This window comes from Carlito syrichta, unplaced genomic scaffold (genome assembly GCF_000164805.1).
Source record: "Carlito syrichta isolate Samal-C Ts95f unplaced genomic scaffold, Tarsius_syrichta-2.0.1 Scaffold100632, whole genome shotgun sequence".
NCBI lineage: Eukaryota > Metazoa > Chordata > Mammalia > Primates > Tarsiidae > Carlito > Carlito syrichta.
In genome coordinates this window covers 183101-204191 of record NW_007044728.1, presented here as the reverse complement: position 1 = coordinate 204191, position 21091 = coordinate 183101, and the positions used below count along the sequence as shown (strand labels likewise).

Sequence of the window (21091 nt, the reverse complement as noted above, 5' to 3'; positions counted from 1 at the left end):
TTTCTAGATGACTCACTATATGCTATCTACAGAGACTTACTTTAGATTCATTGGCACAAAAAAAGTTAAAAGTTAAAGAATGGAAAAAGATATACCATTCAAATAGCAACCATAGGAGATCTGCAGTGGCTACGCTAATATCAGAAAAAATGGACTTTAAAACACACAAAAAAATATATTACTAGAGCTAAAAAGAGAATTCTTATGATGACAAAAGAGCCAATCCAGAAATATATAACTATAAACATAGACACACCTAGCAACAGTGCCTCAAAATATAACAGGCAAAAACTGAAAGAAGTTAAAAAAAAAAGAAAAAGATAATGCAAAAACAGGTGGAGACTTCAACACCCCCATTTAGTAAAGGACATAACAACTAGGCAAAAGAGTAATAAGAAAACAGAAGATCTGACCTAACAGACAACCCTCCACTTTTACCCAACAACAGGAAAATATACATCCTCTTCAAGTGCACGTAGAATATTCTCTAGGATAGACTACATGCTTGGGCCACAAGACAAGTCTCAATTTTAAAACACTGGAATCAGGCTGGGAGTGGGGGCTCACACCTGTATTCCCAGAACTTTGGGAGGTTAAGATTAGAGGATTTATTGAGCCCAGGAGTTCAAGATAAGACAGGGCAACATAGCAAGACCTCTTCTCTATAGAAAATCAAAAAATTATCCTTGGTGTCAAGGAGGCGCTTGTAGTACCAGCTACACAGGAGGCTGAGGCAGAAGGATCACCTGAGCCCAGGAGTTCAAGGTTTTGGTGAACTGCACACAGTATCACCACTGCACTTCAGCCTGGTGGACAGAGTGAGACCCCAACTCAAAAAAAAAGAAATACTGGAATCATATAAAGTAAGTTCTACAACTACAATGCAAATAAATTAGAAATCAATAAGAGAAATAAATTTAGAATAGTCACAAATAAATAAAATCAACAAAACCAAAAGTTGTTTTTTGACAAGAGCAATAAAACTGACAAAGCTTTACTAGACTGACAACAAAAGAGGGAGGGACTCAAATTACTAAAGTCAGGAATGAAAGAGGGACCATTACTAATAACCTAACAGAAATAAAAAGGATTATAAAAGAATACTAAAAAAAATTGTAGGGCAACAAATTAGATCATTTAAGTGAAATAGACAAATTCCAACAGAGACAAAAGACCAAAACTGACTCAGAAAGAAACAGAAAATCTAAACAGACCTATATCAAGAGATTGAATTAATAATTTTAAAAACTTCCCACAGAGAAAAGCCCAGGCCCAGATAGTTTCACTGGATAATTCTACCAAGTATATATAGAAGAGTTAATATCAATCCTTCACAAACTCTTTTAAAAAGAAGAAAAGGACTTTTTTTTTTGTATTTTTTTTATTTTTTTGAGTTGGAATCTCACTCCATTGCCCAGACTGGAGTGCAGTGGCCGCTCTGGCCACCGCAGCCTTGACCTGCTGGGCTCTGGCGATCCTTCCGCCTCAGCCTTCCAAGTAGCTGGAACTACAGGCGTGTGCTACCACGCCCAGCTAATTTTTGATTTATTGTAGAGATGAGGTCTTGCCAAGTTGCCCAGACGGGTCTTGAACCCATGGGCTCAGGCAATCCACTCACCTCAGCCTCCAAAAACTCTGGGATTACAGGCTGAGCTACTGAGCCCGGCTAGGACTTATTTTATAAAGCCAGTATTGTCCTAATATTAAAACTAGACAAAGTTATCACAAGAATACTACAGATTATCTCTTACCAATATGGTCACCAAAAAATCCACAATATAATACTATAATAGCAAATAGAATCCAGCAACAGATAAAAAGCATTATATACCATAATCAAATGAGATGTATCCCAAGAATGCAAGGTTGGTTCAACATACAAAAATCAATCTATATAATATACCATAATAACAGTAAAAAAGACAAAACCACATGATCATCTCAACAGATAAACTCCAATACTCTTTCACAATATACTCATCTGACAAAGTCAGAATAGAAGAAATTTCCTTAACCCAATAAAGGGTAACTATGGAAAATCCATAACCAGCATCATACTTAATGATAAAAGACCAAATGCCTTCTCACTAACATCAAGAACAAGACAAGCATATTCACTCTAACCAGATTAATTAGGCAAGAAAAAGAAATAAAAAGCAACTTAATTGGAAAGGAAAAATTAAAACTCTCTATTTGCAGATGACAGAATCTTATGTCGAAAATACTAAGGAATCTACTGAACAGCTACTAGAACTATTGAGTTCAGCAAAGTTGCACAATACAAGATCAATATACAACAACTGATTGTACTTCTACAAAGTAGCAATCAACAATCCAAAATTAAATTAAGAAAACAATTCTATCTAAAATAGTATCAAAAAGAATACAAAATTTTGGAATAAATTCCAAAATTCCAAATAAATTCCAAAAGTCCAAATCTTGTCATCTGAAATTTTATCCTTCCTGCCTCCCTCCCTCTTTCCATCTCCTCTCTCTCACACACACAGGAAATGGGCAGGCGTCTGAGAACTATGTCATGCTTGAAAACAGCAGTGTTATAGGTTGATTAGTTTGCTGTAGACGTGGCCACACACACTATAATGAGTGACATGCACGGATGAAGGTTAAGGACAGAGAGGGAGCAAAGTTGCAAAGAATGAAATAAAACAAATGTTTTAGTGACAGCCTCATGCAGCATGGTACGTACCCAGAAAGGACCGCCTTGAGGTGACTTTGACTTCTTCATCCTTACTATCTGTAGCTACATTTTTAAAAGAGAGAAAGAAACAGGGGGGAAAAAGACAGAAACAAACTGGTTTTAACACTGGTAAACGGCTGTGTTTCCCAGCACTTTTTGTATTTCTTTTTTTTAAAAAATTGGAACAGAAAGACCACAATATTTTGGTTGATGTGCTTTAGAAAATTCACTCCCTGAGCTATTTTCCTCCAAACCTACCCTCTTCCAACATCATAACAAAGTGAGTGGGGATAAAGAGAGAAAATTTGGGCCAAAAAATTCAAAGTTACCACCTGTTCCTTTCATTTCTCAGGTCAAGGCAGCATGAAGCCACCATGTGTGCGCTATGCTGACAGAAAGCAATGCGACAGACCCCACTCCACTCTTCCCTAGGAACTCTTATGTATGCAAGCTTTGGTTGCTATGTATGAGGGGAACCCCCCAAAATCTGAAATTTGCTTATAAAAATTGTGTACTTATTCTTACATGTTTAAACTTCAGTCACTTTCAAAGTACTCTCCATTTCATGCAATACACCCATTGAGATGCTTTTTCCACTGTCTTTGAATTCATAGATTTTGATGCCTCTTAGTGCTTCTGCCATTTTTTGTTTCACCTCTTCCACAGTGGCAAAAGGTTTCCCTTTGAGGACTTTTTTTTAATCCAGAGAAACAAAAAAAATGTTGCTTAGGGCGAGATCAGGTGAATAGAAGGGGTGGGCCCAGGGGTCATGATGTTTCTTGGTCAAAAACTTCTGAACACTCAGCGCTGTGTGGGCAGGTATGTTGTCATGGTGGAAGAACCAATCACCTGTTTGCCACAACTCAGGACATTTCTTCCAGAAATTGTGATGCAACCTTCTCAAAAATTCCAGATAAAAACTGGTTGATCATTTGATCTGGAGGAACAAATTCTGAGTGCACAATCTCTCTCATATCAAAAACAAATGATCATTGTTTTCACATTTGACTTCACTTGCCATGCTTTTCTGGGTCATGAGGAGGTGGCAGTTTTCCACTGGCTAGACTGCTGTTTCATTTTGGGGTTGTAACTGTAGCACCAAGATTCATCTTTGCTTATGACTTTGAAAAGAAAGTCAGGTCAGTCTCCAACTGTTCCTTTAAAGCACAGCATGCAGCCAAGCGATTGTCTCTTTGTTCAGGCGTGAGCAAGTGAGGCACAAATTTTGCTGAAACTTGCTTCATGCCCAAATCTTCAGATAAAATTCGCTGATAGGAACTCCATACCCGAATAAGCAGTCCAACAGCGGTCTTCCAAGATGGAATGACAAATTCTTACCACATTTTTAAAGTTCAGTTGTTCAAGGGACACCCAGAACAAAGTTGATGGTCAATTGACATTTCTTCTTGTTTAAAACAGGAAAACCATTTGTAAACGTGTGTTTTACTCAGAGCAGGCCTTTGTAAGCTGTCTGTAGCATAACAACCATTTCCACTGCATTTTTCCCCAACAGAACACAAAATTTTACTGTCACACATTGTTTGTGTAAATCACCCATCATGAAATGGGCAAATGCATTGAAAGAATCTCCAAGAAAAATTCACTGAAGTTGAATGCAGCCTCTCACAACAATACTTGCTGGTACACTGATGCTGATGGATTCCTAAGACATTCACCTAGCACGGGAAGCCTATATTACAAGAGGCCTACCCTCTAAAATATAATTCTAGGTTTTTTTTTCAGTTCCCCCCTCATAGTTGTCCCAGAGTCAAAACTTTCAGGAGATTTCTTGACCAAGTTGTTTTCGGAGTACACTCAAGGAAAAGGACAGCTGGTGAATTTGATATGCACACTGTACAGAGACAATGCGACATGGACACTCAGTGAGGAGCATGCCCAAACAGGGCACTCCCAAAAGACCAGCACATTCTCCAGGACTGGACACCCACCAAGCCCAGCACCAGCACCCAGAACAACAGGTTGGATCCCCCTCTACTCTGCGCTGCACTGGGACAAAGACTCTGTGTTGCCTTGGAAGACAGATCATGTTCCAGAGGTCTCTCAAAGCTTCGTGGGCTTTGGGATTGAAGGTGGCTGAAATATAAGAGACTCAGAGGAGTCCTGGGATCAGAAAGCAGAGGTGAGATCAAAGGTCATGTGTCGCCTGCTCTGGGCAATATAAACGACAACTTTTACAAGTAAACAGCTAAAAACAAATACCAGACGACCTCTGCCCTCTGCCACGGACTCAGGGTACTGCTCTACTCACAGGACAGAGCAGCCACCAAATGTGAGGGTTTACCAACCAACACGTCCCAGAATATGCAGTCTCCTCCCTTTGCCCTCCTCCCCTGGCACCACCTCCTGGATCACGGGTTCCCACCACCCAGGGTTGCTGGGTTTCCAGTTCTTCCCTTCCATTGCTTGGACTTGACCAATTTCAGGATCCATTGGCACCTCTTCTGAGGTCCAAGATCCATAAGGGAGGAACGGTGGGAGGATGTAGGAAAGGGGACTACTGAGGTGGAACGGCTCAGTAGTACAAAAATGTACTTTGTGTCTTGCTCCCATCCAGGCTTGACCATGTGACACTGACAAGCAGGACACTGCTGCATACCTGAAGACACTCAATGCAGGCATGGCTGAGGTGAGGGCCCAGATGTGCGAGCACCCATGGTTGTGGAGTTGCTGGGTGGCGGGAAGCAACACTCTGAGAAGGAGGCATGGCTCAGAGCCACATCACCTGTGACTCTTGTGCTCCAGCCTTGGATGGCATGTGGCTAAATCCACATTAGCGCAGGACTGACTGGAAGAGAGAGTTCTGGAGCTGAAAGACCACTGAGGCATGTCTGCAATAATCACACATTTCCACAAATCTGTACAACATGTGCTCCAGTCCAAAAGCAGCCCAGCAACATTTCCGTTTTCCTGAGAACCACAACACTCCCATCATGAGGAGTGTTTGTCTCCTTGATTGCAGTGGGTTTGGTGATTGCTCCAACTGCAGAAGCAACACTCTGATTTCCAAGGTTGGGTGATAAAAAAATATGTAGCCTCTGCCTGCTTCTCTCACAGGAAGTTTACATTTGGGACCTGGCGCCATGTTGTAAAGAAACCCAGGCTACATGGGGAGGCCATGTAGAGAGGCCAAGTGGGGAGGCCACAGTGGGGGTCCCAGCAGAAAGTCTGGCCGAGGACCTGGCTAATGGCTAGTAAGTCAGTGAATGAGAGGGAAAGAATGAGAAAAAGAGACAGAAGGGCAGAGAGACAGAGACAGAGAGGACACACTCATGCAGGCAAGTGAATGAGCTTCAGAGTCGACTCCCAGCTTTTAGCCTCCCAAGCTGCCACCAAGGACAGCAGAGACCAGCTGTCCCTGCCAAGCTCAACCAAAAGGCAAACCAAATACATTTTGCAAAATACAAAATAAACATTCTCCAAGTCCTACGTGTTGGGGTGACTTGCAGAGTGACTACAGAGACAAGAACAAAAGAGAGGTGAGTTGCATTCCTGCGATCAACAGAAAGGAAGCCACCTAGAAGATGGAGGCCATCACCTGCCCTCCAAGCTTCTGGTTCATGTCACTGCTGGGGACTACTGCTGTGGGCATGTGAAGAAAGACCTGCCTTGGGAGATCCCCACTGGTGCAGCATGTGTGGGTGGTACAGGGATGACAGGGACAGGGAGATGTGGCTGCCTGGGACCATGGAAGAGGGGGACGGGAACAGGGAGGACAAGGACAGGGGAGACATGACTACCTAGGACAAGGAAGAAGGGGATGGGGATAGGGAGATGGGGATAGGAGGGACATGACTGCCTGGGACCAGGAAAGAGGGAAATGAGGACGGGGAGGACGTGGCTGCCTGGGACCAGGGAAGAGGGAGATGGGGACAGGGAAGCATGGTTGCCCAGGACAGGGAAAACAGGGACAGATATCAGGAGGATATGGCTGCCCGAGGCCAAGGAAGAGGGAATGGAGACAGAGGGGACATGGCTTGTCTGGGACTAGGGAAGAGGGGGATGGTGACAAGTGGGACATGGCTGCCCAAAGCCAGGGAAGAGGGGAACAAGAACAGAGGGACGTGGTTGCCCGGGGCCAGGGAAGAGGGAAATGGAGACAGGGAGGACATGGCTGCCTGGGACTAGGGAAGAGGGGAATGGGGACAGGGGGATCATGTCTGCCTGGGGCCAGGGAAGAGATGATCCCATGGCCCAGACAGAACTCAAGAAGGGCGGCATGCAGGATGGATAAGGGCACGCTCAACGTGATGTACAGGATGTCAATAAACCCTATTAAATGTAGGCAAGATGCACTAACCTCCATACAACATGTGCCACAGCTCTCCTGATATAGCTGCGTGCCAGTCGCCTCCTGATGTGCAATGGTCTTAGTCAATCACAGCTGTGCGATCACTACCACTTTGGAACATTCATCACCCAAGAAGAAACCCTTGACTTATCAGCGACTCCACTCTACACCGTCCCCCTCAGCCGCCCCTCCCGGGACTTGTCTGTCAAGATCTGGGGCAAATGTCACATAAATTCGACCACCGACCTATGAGCCACAGACAACTATTTCTCAAGGGAAATTAAAAGACAAAACACATAATTAAAAAAATTTTAAAAAGCAAAAAGAAAGTTCAAAGAAAATGAAACAAGTTCGTGGGGTGCCCATGGAGAGGCATGGCTCCCAGTGGCCTTAACATGCATGTCCTGTCCCTCCTCTGAGTGGAAATGTGCCCTAAGAACGTCGATCCTGGGCTCAGAAACCCACCCCCCACAAAACAACCATTTTCATTGGACCAGAGGGTGGTGCTGGCATTGTGTCTCTTGGACTATCATGAGCAGAGCAGGCTAAGGTGAGGTACAAGAATGCAATACCCCATTATTCTTGGGGTCCTTGAGAAATGGCATTAGCACAGGGTAGAAGGAGGCCAGAGCTCAGGCTGGAGGCGCTCAGGCTGGAGCCACTGGGTCAAGCCTCTAGGCCTAAAGTTGAACGGGAAGAATCATGCGTCACCTCACTAAAAACATTCCCATAAGCTCTGTCCACCCAAAAGGCAAAAAAAACAATCATCCATCCCACTGAGACCCAAGCTGTGGTCTCCAGCCACCACCTGTGCCCAGGCACCAGAGCTCCCTGGAAAAATGACTGATGGCAGGTCTAGCAAGGAGACACAGCTGTGACACAGAGCATCTGTTACATGAATCCAGGACTGGACCTGAGACCCTTGAGCTGGGTCAGAAGGGCTCAGCAGAACCCAAGACAGCGAATAGCCAGAGTGGAAGGACTGTATCCTCAGTGAGTATAATTCTGACAGTCGAGCCAAATGCACCAGATACGCATAAATCCATACATCCAGAATCACGTAAAAACACACGTGGCCATCGTCACATGGTACTAGGAAACAAATTCTGAAAACTGCTGAAGAGACAGCCTTGCCCCGTGACCTGCCTTTCCTTTATAAATTCCACAGAGGAGAGCTGAGGGGCGGGTGTGGGGAAGTCTCTTGAGAAAGCCCCTGATGCGTTCAAGACCTATGTGCAGCCCCCAGTGACCAGTCGTACCTCCCGATGGAAGACAGCTCAGCCCTCAGAAAGAACCAAACCTGCGCCCCATCAGGCATCTGGATCCAACTATCTTCTTAAAGTGTTCTTCAGGGACAAAATCCTCACCCTTGTCCATATCCCAGGCACACTGGGACATCATCTCATGGCAGGGTTCCTGGAGTCCTAACCCGCAGAAGAATCCCCTAGAAATCCTGTTACAGGTAGACCTGGTCCACAGTTCCAGCACAGGCCAAGAGCCACCTTTCTAACATACCATGTGGCACAGGGCTTCAAGTTGCAGGCACCCAGGCAGGCCACAGCTTCAACAACAGACAACACAGGAGACAGGAGCTAAGGAGACTTAGATCTAAAAAGGGTCAATTACTTATAAGACACATCAACCAAAAATAACTAACTAAAGACCTATTAACCAGCATAGTGGGCCGGTACCTGGACCCTGATTCACAGAAACACAGTAGTCAAAATGTTAGAAAATGCAGTGGGCACGCAAATCAGGTGTTTGATAAGGAATTAGTCATTTGTAATAGGTGACAGAGTATTATAGTTGTGTCTTAAGTCCTAATTTACCTAGTTTAAAGTATCTAGTTTAAAGATACGTTTTGAGCTACATACAATTAGAATTATGTCTGGGATTTGCTTCCAAAACTGCAGGAGGGGACAGAGAGGGACTTGGGGAAGTGTGGGTGGTGGGTTCATCACTCTCAGGAATTCACATGTGCCCCCCTTCATAAATGCTGGACATTCTCCATAGAAAGTGAGAGGTAAAAGGAAAAACCAGCTCACAAAATGGGCATGCACTCACCCCAACTGACGGCTAGCCTGCAGCACAGCAGGAAGCTTTGACAGTCCTGGAGGCTGGGCTCTCATGGGCCTGCGGGCCATCACCCTCCAGCAAGTAACCCCAACACTGCCCTCACAAGCAAGGGCATGAGAACACGTCTCAGTGGAATGAATTTTTTTTAATGTAATCATAATTTTGAAAATTACACCAATTTTGTGAAAGGAGACTGATAAAGGAAAAAGGAGACGGGGCAGTGGCTCGTGCCTATAATCACAACACTATGGGAAGCCAAGGCAGGAGGATCTCTTGAGCCCAGGAGTTTGAGGCTGCAGTTAACCATGATCATGCCACTGCACTCCAGCCTGGGCAAAAGAAAGAAAACAGGGCTGGGCATGGTGGTGGTGCCTGTAATCCAAGCTACTTGGGAGGCTGAGGAAAGAGGATCACTTGAGAACAGGAGTTTGAGACTGTAGTGAGCTATGATCACGCCACTGCACTCCAGCCTGGGTGATAGAGCAAGATACTATCTCAAAAAGAAAACCACACAAATAAAATAAGAAAAAATAAAACTTAGAAATTACAAGGAAAAAACCTAGAAAGTGTACCAAAATGCTCAAAGCAGTCACCACTAGCAGGTGGGGTAGAAAGCTATTTTACTTTTACTTTATATTCCTGTCTTCCCTAAAATGTCTATAATGAGCATATACTGTTCTTTATGATCAGACAACACAGTACCTATCTAATTTTTTAAGTAACCTGCTCCTTCTAAATGCCATGTATGTTTCTTTCATCTTAACTTTCAAACTAAATTGGCAAACTTTAAATTAAAAATCCCTACAAATGATAACTAGAAGGCAGTTAAGCTTTTTTTCTAGGCCATCTGACTATTCTACAAGAACAATGACATATGGTTGTTCAAAAGTTTTTCATAAATTATTTCCACACTCTCTATCAGTTTGCCAGGAATTGTGCCTCCCCAGGCCCAGGGTGCCATCTTTGGGCGTCCTTGTTCTTGGGGTGACACTCAGAGCTGACAACCTTCTTGGGGAAGTGGAGCCACTTGCAGGAAGATGAGGTGGCCACATCAACCCATAACAGGGCCACGTTGCACCAACTGCACATCTCTGCAGCCATCAGCTGAAACCAGACTTTAAACCTGAACTTTCTGGGTTTTATTATCCCACAGTCCCCTCCTCCACAGAAGAGAGGAGTGGATTCTCCACCTGAGATTGTGTGGGGCCCACCAGGGCATCCAGGGGTCCCAAGGGTGTCACAGTCCCTCCAATAGAGCAAGGGCTGGACAGGGCCTGGGCACAGGGCGCATGACTGACCCCAGGAGCCCTGCCACATCCAAGGCTACACCTTTACAAAGATGCTGGAGAGGTCACAGCATCCTCGGGTACCCTGAGGAGCCCAGCCTTCAGGTCACCTACTTCCCAAACACTCTTGACCTTTTGGAAAAGGGATACATCTACTTCCTGTGGCTGCTGTGATAAGTTACACACCCATGATGGCCAAAATACACACTGATCATCTTAGTTCTGGAGGCCAGAAGTCTGATATGTACTAAAATCAAGGCAGCATTTCTCGCTCACACAAACTGCTGACAGAACTCAGTTTCCTGTGGCTGCAGGAGCAGGTTCAGTGTCTTTCCTCTCTGTAGAGACAACCATCCAACTTCTGGAGGCCACAGCCCAGCACGGGCCCCTTCCACATCCTCAGAACTGGCAACAAACAGCCAAGGCCTCCTAGAGCAAGTCCCTCTGGCAGATTCTTCTGCTTTCCTTGTCACTTTTGAGGACCCTCTGTGATTAGACTAGACCCATCCAGGGATCCAGGACAAGATCCCATCTCACAGACACCAACCATAAGCACATCTGCAGAGCCCCTCTGCCAGCAGATGATGGATCATAGGTTCTTGGGATCAGACTGTGAACATCTTTGGGGGCCATTATTCTTTCCATCACAGGTGGCACTTGTTTCAAATTTAGATTCCAGCCCTCACGCTGGAAACTGGGATTCACTATGTTAGCTCACTCTTGGTTAACCAGAATAGAAGTATCTTTTGGAAGAATTTATACAGAACATTAGGAACCCACTGTTCCACTCATCTCAAACGCTTCTCTGAGCCGGGCGTGGTGGGGCATGCCTATAGTTCCAGCTGCTTGGAAGGCTGAGGCAGAAGGATCGCCTGAGCCCAGCAGGTTGAGGCTGCAGTGTCTGTGAGCATGCCACTGCACTCCAGCCTGGGCAACAGTGAGACTCCGACTCAAAAAAACCAAACCAAACAAACTCTCCTCTGATGGGTGGCTGCTGGGAGAAGCTTATACCTAGGGCCTCCTGCCCCCTCACCTACACCTGCACCTGCAGTAAAACTCCAACAGGAGGCGACTGTGTGATGCCAGGTCTTGAAGGCATCCTGTATCTCAGCCACATCACATCAATGCTGAATGCTAAGTCACTGTGCTGCCTAGACGGTCACCTCCTGCCATCTCTAGCACTTTCCATCAGGGCCTCTGCTGCTTCAAACAAGACCAGAGAGCCCAGTCTCATATTCAGAGCCCAAGGTCAGCAGAAACACCACAAGACCCGGTTGGTCTTGTGGGCACAAATCAGCTCTCAGCCTTTAGTCCCTGCCACAGCAACAACAGCAGCCAGGCGTGAAGCTCTGTTCAAGGTAAATGCTGAGGTTCAAAGGGGCACAGGTCATGCCACAAGGAAGCAGCATGACTGGGAAAAAGGGCAGAAGCCCCACCAGAAAAAGCCCACGTTACCTCAGCAGAAACATGAGACCATAGCTCTCTCCCTAGTGCGGAATCCTGGCTTTAAAGATCCTGCTTTCTAGGCAAGCTAGGCGGTGTAATCTGCACCATGGCTGATGTAATTTCAAACCAAATCACAACAGGAAGGAAGAGGAAAGACATGCAGAGGAGGAGAAATGGCATTAATACAGAAGAACAAAAGCATACTAGAAAACAGGTATTAGTGGACACCTTTTTGTTTAAAATACGCTAACTGGTCCAGAGTTGGAGGTTGGCCTAGTTTCTGCAGACTGAAATCAGCACACATTCATTTCACTCTAAAAGCAGAAGCAGACAGAAAAGGAAGGTGGAGGCTTTCAAATGAGAATAAAATAGTGATTAGGAATAAAAACACAGGGGCATCAACTCCCTGCAAGATTTCAAACCAAACTCTGGGGAAACTACCTCTCTAAGTAACAGCTGAAGTTAATCTCTCAATCTCTCTCTCTCTCTCTCTCACACACAGACAAAACCATAGTTAGAGCTGTTTTAGTTTCAGTAATTAGAAGGAAAAAAAAGGAAGGCTTTATTCTCCTTCATGTTCAAACACAGGTCAGATTAGAAGAAACTGCAAAAGGCAAAAACAGAAGAAGTAGGTTGTATTTCCTGAGCCGTCAAAGTTAAGGAGTGGCATGTGCTAAGCGTGTGATTGGTCCCACCCAGATTACAACACTGGAGAGCATGCAGACCCTACACATGCACTCCAGACAAGGGAGTCAACCAGATCCGTGAGAACAATCAGGGTGCCAATCCACAGGCACATGAGAAAGACCCAGTTAACCAGTCATGGGTGATGGTCACATGGAAAGTGTTTATGTTCCAGCCACACACTAAGAAATAAAACCACGTCTCAGGCACAGGACAGACAGACACGCACCTCCTCCCCTGGCACAGAACCTGCACGTGACACTATTCACAGCCAGGAGGTACTCTGAAGATCAGTCGAGCCCCGCTAGCCGGCGTGGACCTGCTGTCTGGAGTCCTTCATGCCATCCACCTCTAATCAAGGCCACTGGACACACAGAACCCTCTGCCAGACAGATGTCAGAACCCCTGGGGAGATGGAAGCTGCTTAGACAGGTGAAAGCGGCTTTCACACATCACCAAGTGGACGCAAGCAAGGCTGCCTGTGGACACAGCGGGGCCATCTGCAGACATTGCTCGTCACCTACCTGCAAAGCTGCGGCGCTTCATGTTGAGCTCGTTGGCTACACGGACCTGGGTGCAGAGCCGCAGCATCAGCAGCATGGTGAGGATCATGACCACGCTCTGCCACAACAGCGGGGCCTCAAAGTGCCTCCCGAACCTGGGGAGAGAGCCCACCCATGTCAAGGGGAGAGGCCCATGGGGGGAGATACTGTGGGGGGGGGAGACTTGCACTGCAGGGAGAGACCCATGGGGAAGAGGCCTGTATGGGGGGAAGAACCCACTCACATCAAGAGTAGAGACCCATGGCGGAAGAGAGCCCACCCATGCTGGGAAGGGACCCGTAGGGGGAGAGACCATTGGTAGAGGAGAGACTCTTGGGGGAGAAGAGACTCATGGGTGGGGGAGAGGCCCCTGTTGGTGGGGACAGACCTGTGAAGGAGGAAAGACTCCACCCATGTCCGGGGGAGAGGCCTGTGGGAACAGAGACCTGCACTGGGGGGAGACTCCAGTCACGTTGGAGGGGAGAGACCTCTGAGGAAAGAGACCCATGGCAGGGGAGAGACCCACATAGAGGGAAAAGACCTACTTCGGAGAGGAGACCCCACCCATGTTAGGGGGAGAGGCCTGTGCAGGGAGAGACCCATGGAGGGAGAGACCTGTGTGAGGAAGAGACCCAGGTGGAGAGGAAATCTCCATGTGGTGGCAGAGACCTGCATAAGGGGGAGAGACCTGTGTTGGGGGAGAGACCCACATGGCCACAGCCGCCACTCCCACCCAGGTCCTCAGCAGCCTGCAGAGAGACCTTAACACCCATGTGGCTGGGACACTGAGGCCTCTGTTTCTAGACACCATGGGAGATAGGGCTCAGGGGGAAGGGCACAAGACCCCTGGACAGCCTGATCAGGACCCCTCACCAGAATCCCTGGTCCCAACACAAAGCCTCAACGAGGTCCAGGTACAGGCGAGGGTCCCAGATCTCCTCCCTCAGCACGGCCCAGATGTCTAAGACCCTCCTGCATAGAGAAGTCTAGAAACTGTCTCTAGATCACAGCAGCCCCACTTTCTGCCAGGGTGAGGCAACACCACTAGGCAGAGCAGCTCAAAGGATCAGCAGGGCAGCAGAGGGCCAGCACCGGACTTCCAACCCACAAGAAGATGACAAGGCAGCTAAGGACATGCCCTCCACCCCCAACCTAAGACCTGACCCCTGAACAAGGCCTCCCCAACCCCCATCCCCGCCCTTTCTCCCCAGCCCCTGCCCTTTCCCAGCCAAGGGCTCCTAGATCGCCCTGCTGACCCTTCATTCATGTTGAGTCTGTCACCAGCTCAGCTACAAGGGCAGAATCACAGCCTAGTGACTGGCAGAACCCGGGGTCTCATCTTTGGCCCCCAGGGGCACCACAGAGTTGGGACATGGGCCCCTGGGCTGGCACATGAGGTTAAAAACCCAAGTCTGACCCATCCTGCAAGCTCCAGGGCAGGGCCCAGCACCACCAGGCTCAGAGAGTCTGGCCTGAAGGGCGTTTCCAGAACTGGAACTGCTAGTCAACAGAACTGCCTAAGTTCCCCACTATCCAAACCTGGGGCACCGGGCAACAACCACAACAGCCCCCTGCCCCACACTCCTGCAGCTGGGCCATCTTGAAGGGTCCATGGAGGCCACCTCAGGGTAACATCACCAAGAGCCAGTCCCAACCCCCAAAGCTCCTAAACCACTGCCCAACAGGCACACGCCTAGCAGGGCGCCTTATCATCACAGAGCAGGAGCAGAACCCCAGAGCCCAGGACCCCACTACCTGGAAGTAGCTGAGCAGCCCCAGATGCTGTCCCCAATCCCATCCCGCCTGGCCACCACAAGAAGAAACTAGGCCGGGCATGGTGGCTCAAGCCTGTAATCCCAGCACTTTGGGAGGCCGAGGTGAGAGGATTGCCTGAGCCCACAGGTTTGAGAACTGCCTGGGCAACTTGGTGAGACCTCATCTCTACATAAATCAAAAAATTAGCCAGACATGGTAGTGCGTGCCTGTAGTTCTGGCTACTTGGAAGGCTGAGGCAGAAGGATCGTCTGAGACCATCAGGTCGACACTGGGATGGCCAAGAACATGCCACTGCACTCCAGCCTGGGAAATGGAGTGAGACTCCAACTCAAAAAAAAAAAAAGAAAAGAAAAAATTACTGCAAAATTACTCAAGAAGACAAACTTTCGCAAAACTCACAATGATGCGCACTGCCAACAATTTGTAAACAACAACACTGGACACGGCCTGGTCTCTCAGCCCTTACGGGCATGTCTTTGGAAGGTTTGCCTGGGCCATAGGGAAGAAATGCTCCAGAACAGGACGCAGGTTGCAGGCAAGGCTCCTAGCAACCAGGAAAAGCCACAGAGGCTCTCCTGAGGGATGGAGCGGATTCTAAGAGGGTCTCCTGGGAGCGGGGGACCAGGATGGACCCACAGAGGCTCTCCTGGGGACACATCCACAGAGGCTCTCCAGAGGGACAGGACTGATCCACAGAGGCTCTCCTGGGGACAGGACAGATCCTCAGAGGCTCTTCTGGAGACAGGGGACCAGGATGGACTCACAGAGGCTTTCCTGGGGGAAGAGGGACAGGATGGACCCTCAGAGGCTATCCTAGAGGAAGGGGCCAGGATGGCTCCTCAAAAGTGGCCACAGCCTCTCGTGGTCCCTGAGGCTTAGGACCTCATGTCTTCTGGGAGCTGGAGAAGGGACACAGTGGTGCCCAAGGTCATGAAGATTCAGGAACTGATGGAAGGCAGAGAAAGAGCAGCCCAGCCCAGGCACAGACAGGCAGACTAGCTGCATCCCCAGGAAATGTCTCCCAGGGTCACTTGAGGTCCTGCTGTCTCACAAGAGCCCACAAGAAACCCACAAGGCCGGAAATGTCTCCCAGGGTCACTTGAGGTCCTGGTGCCTCACGGGAGCCCATAAGAAACACACAAGGCTTCTGGGAAGCCCCTGAGAAACACACAAGGTGAGAGACAAGAAGCCAAGGGCAGAAGGAAGGTTAGCTAGGCCAGGCCCTGGGTAAAGAGGATGTCCAGCTGGAAGAGGTGGCTATGACCAGGGCTTTCTGGGCCGGAGGCACAGGCTGGTGTGACAGGCTCAGGCACTCTGCCCACAGGCTGGCTCCTGGCCCATGCTATTCCCAGCCTGGTACTGTGACCCGCCCTTGGTCTCTTCACCTGCAACCCCCACAGCTGCAGGAGGATGACACGACAGCCAAGCTCACAGTCCTTTCCAGGAACTGTCCCCAACCCAGTGCTGCGGCCTACCTTCCCCAGGCTTTGGTCTCTTCACCTGCAAACCTCCATCCCCCCAGCTGTAGGAGAACAATGGCCAAGCTCACAGACAGTCCCTTCCAGGAACCGTTCTCCACTGGGTGCCTCGCTAGCCCTGGGCACAGTCAGCTCATCAAGGGCAAGGACAGTGAGCGGATGGTGGAGGCTTCACTAGGGTGAGGCGGTCAGAGCCCGCTGCCTGGAAAGATAGGCACCTAAAATAAGTCATTCATGGGACTCCACAGGAATCTTCACACAAGCTCATCTCCAGTGACGAGGCCCACCGTGAGTGACCTAGGCCCCTATGTACAAAAGGCCACTTGTGGTTTTTAAATGTTCAGCAGAAACAATGAACAGCCAGAATGATACGCAGAAGAAATCAAGGTTTGAGCTTGCCCTTAAGTCACACACTAGAAATCAAACCTAGAAGAATGCACAACAGCCACCGTAAAGACCAAGACCATTTAAAATGAAGTGAGAAGGAGCAGAGGTGAATAGTTATCCAATTTTAGGATGAAGACAAAGTAAAACACAAAATTTTTAAAAGCTTTCCACAAAAGACACACAAGGGACAAAATAAATTGAAACAAAATCCAACATCACCAGTAATTTTTGAAAGCTAATTGAGGCCAGCCCTGGTGGGTCACGCCTATAACCCCAGCACTTTGGGAGCCCCAGACAGGAGAATTACTTGAGTCCAGGAGTTCCAGATCAGCCTAGGCGACACAGCAAGACGTCATCTCTACAAAAAAATCAAAAGATTCGCCGGGCGTGGTAGTGCACGCCTTTAGTCCCAGCTGCCTAGGCTTGGTAGTACATGTCTCTAGTCCCAGCTGTCTAGGAGGCTGACGTGGAAGGATCATCTGGGCCCAGGAGGTCGAGGCTGTGGTAAGCCATGATCGTGCCACTGTACTGCAGCCTGGGTGACAGAGACAGACCCAGACTCCAAATAAATAAATAAGAACTAACTGAAATACAAAGGTGCCGTGTTTTACTTCTCAGATTGGCTTAACGTTTTCTCCCTTTAATGATCAGAGTCTGTGCTGGCAAGGACTTCCGAGAGCACTGTTTTACCTCCTGCCCTGAGCACCTGGGTACACACACCTCTTTTAACAGCAAGGGACAGGCAGCCCCCTAGACCTAAGGTGTGTGAGCCTGCTGCTTGGAGAAACCCTGACACATCCCATCTGGAGCGGGTGCTCCAGGGGTGCTCTGTGAGAGACAGTGCTGAGACACCCCATCTGGAGTGGATTCTTAAGGGCTGTTCCAAGGGTGACAGCCCTGAGACACCTCATCTGGATGGGTTCCCCAGTGTGGTCTGTGGGTGACAGCCCTGAGACACCTCATCTGGTGTAGTTTCTCCAGGGGTGTTCCACGGATGACAGCCCTGAGATGCCCCATCTGGAGCAGGTGCTCCACGGGCGACAGTGCCATGTGCCTATCCCAGGGAGACACATCACACAGGCCACCTGATGCCTCACCACATCAGCCTCTCCCATCCCAGAGTCAGAGAACAATTCAAGTGCAGGCATGTCACATCCCTACTCCCCATGTGACACTAAAGCTATTGCCCTCAGCAGCAGAATGTCTCTGCCTCTCTGATACTGTGTTTTCTTTCATGTAAGGACACCCCAGCCACAGCCTGACCCCTCCCCACCTGCCCACTCCCCACCTGACCCCTCCTGCTTCTCCTCTAATAGTCACAGCAACATCAGTCGAGCACACCATTCACCTTTCTCCAGGCTTCTGACAACACAGACACCAAATCCTGCACATCAGCACTTCACAGAGTATGATCTGCTGAATGCTGGTCTTGCAAAATAAGGATTACAAGAAACAAAAGCACGAGGACCCTAAGTTTCAGAATCCCTGGCACAGTCGAATCAGTCCCTGCAGGATGCAGGGCCCCCACATGCCACGCCCCAAGTCCCCACCCAGAGCGACCCTCCAAGGACCACGTCAGTGCGCTGGAGCTTCCAACTCCACACAACACCGGTGTGGACCCAGCTCCTGTCTCGCTTGGTGCCTGCCCCTGCCTCTCTCTTCTCCACCTCCAACCCAAACGCCACTTATGTGCATGTGTATGCACACGTCTGTGTACACACAGGTGGGGTCTCTCATGTGAGATGCAGTCCACAAATCACTTCTGCTAAAGCACAAGCCCTGAGGCCTCTGTCCAGTGTCTGGCAGGTGGGAGACCCTCACAACCTGTTAAATCAAAGACCTATGGCACCAGGAGTGGGGGCCACAGGAAGCTCTAGACTGAGGAACAGAAGGGGCCACGGTCATCACCCTCTCGCAGCAGGACCATGGGGCCCAGCGGACACAGCAAAGGCACAGTGGTTAGAGTCCTGGAAGGTACCTCAATTTTCCATTGGACAAGGTAGGTGCATCCCCAGGCTGGAGAGACACACACACACCCAGAGGGACCAGTGCCCTCTGCTCTGTCCACCCTCCCAGTCTTCTGGAATGTACTGGGGAATCGGGGCCCTGTGTGTTCACCCAGTGGCCAGAAGTCATGAGTGACCCAGGACAGTTCAGGATGTTGAATCTGTAAGAGAGACCAGTGTACAAAGTCTCGAATTCCCTGGAGGCTGCCCTGTGCCCCACTAGGAAAGAGCTCAGGAGTCATGCAAAAGGCCTTAGCCTGAAGGTGGGGAGTGAACTCCCCATATACTGTCTTTACTGGAAACATTTGCTCCAAATGTCTGTGTCGAATGCCAGTTGGATCCAGAGGCAGGGATGAGACAGTACCCAGAAACTGCTTAATTTCTGACTCCTCCAAGCCAGACGCTTAGATGTACATTAGAACATGTATTTTCTTTTAGTAATTTTGAACTATAAGAAAACTGGGTGGGGAAAACCTCTAAGTGGAACATTTTTTCCCATATGGTATCCAACCTCAGGCAGTCCTCCTCCCCTATTTTGGAGAAAATTGACTCCACAACCCTAAAGATATGTGCAATGTTTCACCACAACCTAAACACGTGAGCCAGGCATAGCAGGCAGCCTGCCTGCCAACATGACCCCTCCACTGCGAGTTCAAAGTAAACAGCAGCATCAGACCCGGTTACATGTAGAGGCCTGCTTCAGGTCAAACTCACTCGTGATTTGTGCTACTTTCGTGTCCCCAGCCACAGTTTCCGGCAGCAGTCAAAGGGAAAGGAGGAGGAAGGACTCTCCAGAATGAGCACCCTGTGATCCTCGCGAAGATGCAGCCTGGCGCAGAGACAAACCTCGCAAAGGGACTCAGACCCACAAAACTTCAAAGTTGCTGCAGAAAGCAAACCTCCCACCTCAGAGACAAATTCACCCAAGAAGAGGCAGTCAGCATGCTAACTCAGCTTCTAAAAACCCCAGGCCAGGCATGGTGGCCAGCACTTTAGGAGGCTGACGGAGGAGGATTGCTTGAGCCCAGGACTTCAAGACCAGCCTGGGCAACATAGCAAAAAATAAAAGTACTAGCCAGGCATGGTGGCACATGCCTATAGTCCCAGCTACTCTGGAGGCTGAGGCAAAAGGATCACCTGAGCCCAGAAGGTTGAGGCTATGGTAAGCCATGATCGTGCCACTGTACTCCAGCCTGGACAACAGAGTGAGATCCTGACTCAAAACAAAACAACAACAACAACAAAAAACAGGCAGAGGCCAAACTAACACACAGTGACACCTATACCAATGGCTGCCCAAGACCAGGATTGAGGATAGCACACAAGGGGATAGGGAGAATTTATGGGCTCAGGGGGACATATCTATCAAAACACAAACTGAACACTTAAAGTGCATGCATTTTATTTAACATGTCATACCTCAGTAAGGTTAGTTTTAAAACTAATTAGTAAAAAAGCAGACATTATGACTCAGGACCAACAAGTCAAAAGCAGAGCTCTGGAAGCCACAGCCTAGAGTCCCTGCAGGCTCCCACCTGCATCCCCCGCCAGGCTGACTTCACAGGCAGAGCAGCAAACACCTTCTCATCTGCTCTGGCAGGGGTCTGGGTCACCCAGAAGAAAGGACAGTCCCTGACTTTCCAAGCCGTACAATGCAGCTATGAGACCTCTTCATTTCCTCTGGAAACACCCTCCCCACTGTGTCTGGTTTCAACAACTGTTAAGAATAATTTCGATTTTCTTCGGGGAATGAGAATAATAAGAGGAAGCTGGCCTGAGGGAAGCAAGAAAAAATAGTTTCTGCTTAAGTGTTACCCAGAAAGCTTGACTTCCTATTTTAAAAAGAAAGAAAAACCACACAACAGAGAGAAGGGCCAGCAGGAACAGCCCCTCCCCAGACAGGCCTCTGCTAGAGACAGCAGGTGTCCTCTGCTACTCTAATTCATTAATTCATTCCATCATTTTCGTCCCCCCCCCCGCCTCTATAAACGCAGATCCCCAAGAGAAGGACCAGGTCCCAGGTCAGGGCCCAGCAGGGAGGCCCCAGGGAAACCCCTGAGGAGGCCAACCTGGAAGTTTGAGAGTCTCGGCCCCAAGCCACCATCTCCCACTGCGCGGCGAGGTCCACCGTCCCAGCGCTGCTCCACAGGAGGCAGACGCTCCCACTCCGGCCTCAGCACACCCCCGAAAGGAGAGGGCCCTCGTGGAGCGCCCAAGAAGGAAAGTCCGCTCACCAGAAGAGGATCCGCAGGATGTTGGCCACCAGCAGCACCAGGCACACGTAGGTGGAGAAGCCCTCGGCGTTCTGCGTCCTCCGGATGTCCCTGTACTGCGGGATGTAGGGCACCACCCCTCCGAAGACCATGGCCCCGGCCGCCCCCCAGGAGACCAGCCGGTGCAGCG

The 21091-nt window shown here is 48.9% G+C and overlaps 1 protein-coding gene across 7 annotated transcripts in view; it reads right to left on the bottom strand.

The window, feature by feature from the left end:
- Positions 1-21085, bottom strand: part of PQLC1 (PQ loop repeat containing 1) — a 48182-nt gene extending 27097 nt beyond the window's left edge. For 3 of the 7 annotated variants that reach the window (XR_002482304.1, XM_021715447.1, XM_021715454.1), the window contains exons 1-3: positions 20923-21085; positions 13024-13157; positions 2708-2761 (exon numbers count right to left, since the gene is read on the bottom strand). Coding sequence is in view for 4 of the 7 variants with exons in the window: in XM_021715447.1 (XP_021571122.1) it covers positions 2708-2761; positions 13024-13157; positions 20923-21053 (319 nt within the window). In the remaining 3 variants the exon portion in view is untranslated. Of the gene's footprint in view, positions 1-2707; positions 2762-13023; positions 13160-20922 lie in introns of those variants that run through there. The other 4 variants (XM_021715449.1, XM_021715444.1, XM_021715441.1 and 1 more) reach the window with 4 other exon arrangements.
- Positions 21086-21091: the final 6 nt, after the last annotated feature.